Source organism: Penaeus chinensis, chromosome 37, assembly GCF_019202785.1.
Source record: "Penaeus chinensis breed Huanghai No. 1 chromosome 37, ASM1920278v2, whole genome shotgun sequence".
In the NCBI taxonomy this organism is placed as follows: domain Eukaryota; kingdom Metazoa; phylum Arthropoda; class Malacostraca; order Decapoda; family Penaeidae; genus Penaeus; species Penaeus chinensis.
The window spans coordinates 27,587,152-27,592,151 of record NC_061855.1 but is presented as its reverse complement, the minus strand read 5'-3'; the positions used below and the strand labels follow the sequence as shown (position 1 = coordinate 27,592,151).

Sequence of the window (5,000 nt, the reverse complement as noted above, 5' to 3'; positions counted from 1 at the left end):
TTACTTCTTCCTCACACTGATCCTCGTCGCTGTTATCGAGACAGTCGTTGTCAGAATCACACTTCCAGGCCAAGGGGATGCATGTGCCATCGCTTTTGCAAGTAAACTGATCATCTCTGCAGGTAATCTGGAAAACAAATTATTGTCTATATGTTCATAGTTTTTAACACACACACACACACACACACACACACACACACACACACATATATATATATATATATATATATATATATATATATATATATATGTGTGTGTGTGTGTGTGTGTGTGTGTGTGTGTGTGTGTGTGAGAGAGAGAGAGAGAGAGAGAGAGAGAGAGAGAGAGAGAGAGAAAGAAAGAAATATATATATACATACATATATACATATATACATATATATACATATACATATATATATATATATATATATATATATATATATATATATATATATATACACACACATATATCCTCTTTTTCTGCCGTCACCAATGCGGTGTTTAACGATCTACCTGGCGCCATGTTTCAGGTTGTCGACCTATGTCCCAGAGGCTTCGAAGTATTTGCATATTGAAATTGTTGAGGAATATTATTCTCGGCCTTCCTCACTTTTACCGCTTAGGCTAAAGTCTTCAAGTATGTCTTCACAGACTGCATGTCTGAGGAATTTGAGTTGTATTCTGATCAGTTGTAAAGGCTCGTGTCTCTTTCTCAGGATCTCGTTGGGCACTCGGTCGGTGTAAGGGGTGCGCAACATCCTGCGGTAGAACCAGATTTCTGCAACCTTTGTATTGCGGCGAGTTTCAGCCGTCAGTGTCAAGGAGATTCGACCATATTTTAACGTTTCAACGAGTCTGAATTTTTAATGCAATAAGGGCTTACGGTCTGACAGGATGTTCCGGTGTTTGGAGAATGCATCTGATTTCCTTCTTGCAATGAGCAGCTGAGCTGACAAGAGCTCCTAAATAAATAAAGGAGAAGACCTGCACTTAGAATTTGTAACAATTCTAAGTGCAGGACCTTATCAAAAGCTTTTTGACAGCATATGAAAACCGGGTAGATGTTTTGCTGGTGTTGGATGGCTCTCTCGGCAAGCATTCTCATGACGAAGATAGCATTTACCGTACCTTTATCCATCATAAACCCATGATGGATAAAGATAGATATTTAGAAAGTTTTAGATGTGATCAATACCATTTTCTTCTAAGGCCCTGAGAATTTCAGTTTATACACCGTTAGGACCTGCAGCTGTAGGGACCAATGCACTTCTGACTACAGAATTGGTGAACCAAATGTGTTAACTTCCAGGACTACATCTTCTGGCTCTTGTTCATCATCAAAAAGTTGTTGAACATACTCTTCCCAACAAGCACTGTCATCCTTTGGTCTCATGGAAAATGCAGCCGTCTGCTGCTTTGATGCAACTTGAGGAGGAAAAGGATCGCTGACCAGTGCTCTCTCTTATTTTTTGGGATTAAAACTAAGATTCTTTACTCTATTATATATCTCCTGCAGCCACTTTTCCTTGGCTTTTTTTGTAAAGATTGAGTACCAGTTCATATTGCACAGGGTTCTGACGCTATTTTCGTCGCAGGTCTTTGATCTCTGGGTGGAACTAGCTTGATGAGGGCTTCTTCTTTTCTACTTTCAGGATTGTCTTAGCAGGTGCTGCTTGGATGTTATCAATGAAGGCACCAAAATGATGGTCAATGTTATTGTTAGAAGCCTCTGGGAGATTCTTTTAAAAACCTTGTTTAAAGTTTTCTAGCATCTCGTGGTTGGTCTATAATGCATTGATTTTACATTTACGGATATGTTTGGGATTTTTTTTTATTATTACGTTCTGGTATCTGGGATGATCATAACATAGTCAATTTGGTGTCTGACTCTATCACCAGGACTAACCTGCGTATGTCGTCGTCTGGGGTGTTCATAACCAATTTATAAATCTTTCTCCACATTCACTCCATTCCCCCAGACCATGTGGTACAACAGTCTTCCCATCTCTCTATGAGTCAATTTTAGCATTAAAGTCACTCATGACTATCATAATTTCGTTTGATTTACAGGATGAGAATAGTTCATCAAGAGAAATGTAGAACCTATCGGATTTTGATTTTTTTTTGTCTAGGACATCGAACTTGGCACATACATTGGTCATTCATTCTCATAGAAAACATTGTCCAGTTTTCCTTCTTTGGTATAAACTTCTGATGTTCCATGTTCCAATCTTGGGTAGTTATTATCTAAATATTTTGGCCGATATGATGTTTATGTATGTTGGTTTATCTGCAGTCGAAGGATGATGATCGCTGGATGACTGGGCTCGGATCCTACAAGACAAACTTGGGAGGTTCTGTTTAAGCCGTTTGCTAGTGTTCATGTTTTCGAATTGACAACATGTAGTTGACTGGGTCCTTATACAATCCCATGGTTCTTCTCCAGGGGATCATATTTATATACATGTGTGTGTGTGTGTGAATGTATACACACACACACATACATACACATATATATACAGACAGACAGACAGATTGATGGATAATAGATAGTCAAGACAGATATATTAATAGACACAGAGAGAGAGAGAAAGACATTGGTAAAAAGGTAAAATTAGTATCTATACACATTAATTTCATAAATGTCACTCGTTCTTTATACCCTACAACTTTATCATCTTCAGTTAAGGTCAATGACGTTTCAGTTTCACATCAATGATAGTCAACGACAATACTTTACCTTATCACAGTCCTCTTCATCACTGCCATCATCACAATCATTATCTGTATCACAACGAAATGATGAAAGGATGCACTTGTCTCCTGTTGCGCATCTGAACTCATCTTCGTCACATTTAACCTGTAGGGTATGGAGTATTCATTTTCATTTACCACTATCTTACTTCACAAGATTCATGACTTGTGGTATATCGTCTATGTATATCATTCGGTACATGTATTTTGCAATGTATTTTAATGACAGTCAACATTGATCGTAAGAAATAAATGTTCTAGATTTTACATTACCTCATCACAGCCCTCTTCATCACTGCCATCATCACAGTCTTTATCAGAATCACACCGATATGATGCTTTAATGCAGCTAACCCCTATTACGCATTTGAACTGATCTTCGTCACATTCAATCTGCGGGACAGATAAGTCTGACCATCTTTTTGCCACCATTTTTCCATTCTATCGCATATCTTTACTAATTTTTTTTTCTGATCTTCATAATCATATAAATATATACATACAAGTATACATCTATAACATACAAATATATATATATATATATATATATATATATATATATATATATATATATACCATATATATTTATATATATATATATATATATATATATATATACCATATATATTTATAAATATATATATATATATATATATATATATATATATATATATATATATATATATAAACACACACGCACACAAACAGTTTAGTTTTAGGGAAGGCATTTGATGTGGTGTCTCATAGAGGACTCTTATGGAAATTAGTACACTTAGGTGGAGTGAAAAGCAAACCCCTCGAATGGATGAGACCTTCTTCATGAAACGGATGAGCATCGTAAGCACTCTACGTGGTGACAAGTAACTAGCGGAGTACCTCAAGAATCAGTCTTGGCGCCGATTATATTTACTATTTTCATTACTGGTTTAGGACAAACATAAGTCCAGTTATTTATCTGAATATGTTTCCAGACGATGCGAAATTACAAAAAAGAATACCATGTGACGTCTCACTCCAAAGCGATATCGACAACTTATTCATGTGGAACTGTACTTGGAAAATGGAATTCAACACCAATAAATCCCCTGTGGTCAGTTCAGAGAAAGTAAAAATCATCCACTATACCAATATAAATTAGGAGAGGCAGTATTAAACCCAGCAGATCACAGACCAGAACTCAAGTCCAAATGGTCATACAAAGGAAAAGCTCCTTAAAATGCTACAAGATGGGCACCTACTCTAAGAGATATGAGCTACGAAGATATATTACATAAAATAGGACTACTTTGGATGAAAGAAGGAAAAGGGATGACATGATTATAATGTTCAAATATGTAACATAAAGAGTGAAGTTAAACGAAGATGACTATCATTTTGAACACAAGGACGAGAAGAGGATATAGTTATACAATAATAATATAATTTAAATATATTAAAAAGAATAGGTAAGAACACACACACACACACACACACATGTATATATATATATATATATATATATATATATATATATATATATATATATATATATATACATATTACACATGTGTATCTACATAGACAGATATAGGTATATATGCATATCCATATATCTTTATATCTGTATATGAATAAATAAATATATATACACTACTCAAAACAATTAGGGGAACACTTTATTTTTGGGATATCACAGGCATATACTAGCGCATTGGAGTTTTCCACCCAGCTAGTTTGCAACCTTAGCGACCTGTGAATCAACTTCAGTGCCTTTGACCCAATTGCAATAAACAAGGTCTAGACAGGATTGTCAAAAGCGAGCCAACCACCAAATCTGGAGTGAGCTAGAAGTAGCCACGACGATATTGTGCTCCTGTATAGTAGATGGTAATGGGGCATCTACTATGTTAGTCTGGTGTCTTATCTCTTTAGGGAGTGACTGTGTGGGTGTGAGTGCCCACAGGTTGGGCTGGGTGATGAAGGCTGAAGTTGGAGTTCTACGGGGAGTGGGCTAAGGACTGAGCAGTCCTTGTGTGCTGCTGCTATGCTCTTGTTCTGCTGGAGGATCAGGGAATGGTGATCTCGCTAGCTGCCTGCGCGGCTAAGTATACGAGCGCTGTGTAAGCGCGCAGGGAACGAGGGGAGCCCGCTGGGCAATGAACGCGGACAAGGCGGCGGACCTGGGCATGCCCAACCTGGGAAGTATGCTGAGCTTCAGGTTACACCTGACTGCCGAATCCTTATTTCTTTCTTGGTTGAGGATTTTCTGACCCTTTGACTCAATT

General features: G+C 37.2%; 1 protein-coding gene across 6 annotated transcripts in view; it reads right to left on the bottom strand.

Annotated features, from left to right (window-relative positions):
• Positions 1-5,000, bottom strand: part of LOC125045425 (low-density lipoprotein receptor-related protein 1-like) — a 39,238-nt gene that overhangs the window by 6,763 nt on the left and 27,475 nt on the right. For all 6 annotated transcript variants that reach the window (XM_047642648.1, XM_047642647.1, XM_047642649.1 and 3 more), the window contains 2 exons: positions 2,723-2,826; positions 5-127 (listed from right to left, as the gene is read on the bottom strand). In XM_047642648.1, the coding sequence (XP_047498604.1) occupies positions 5-127; positions 2,723-2,826 (227 nt within the window). The remainder of the gene's footprint in view (positions 1-4; positions 128-2,722; positions 2,827-5,000) is intronic.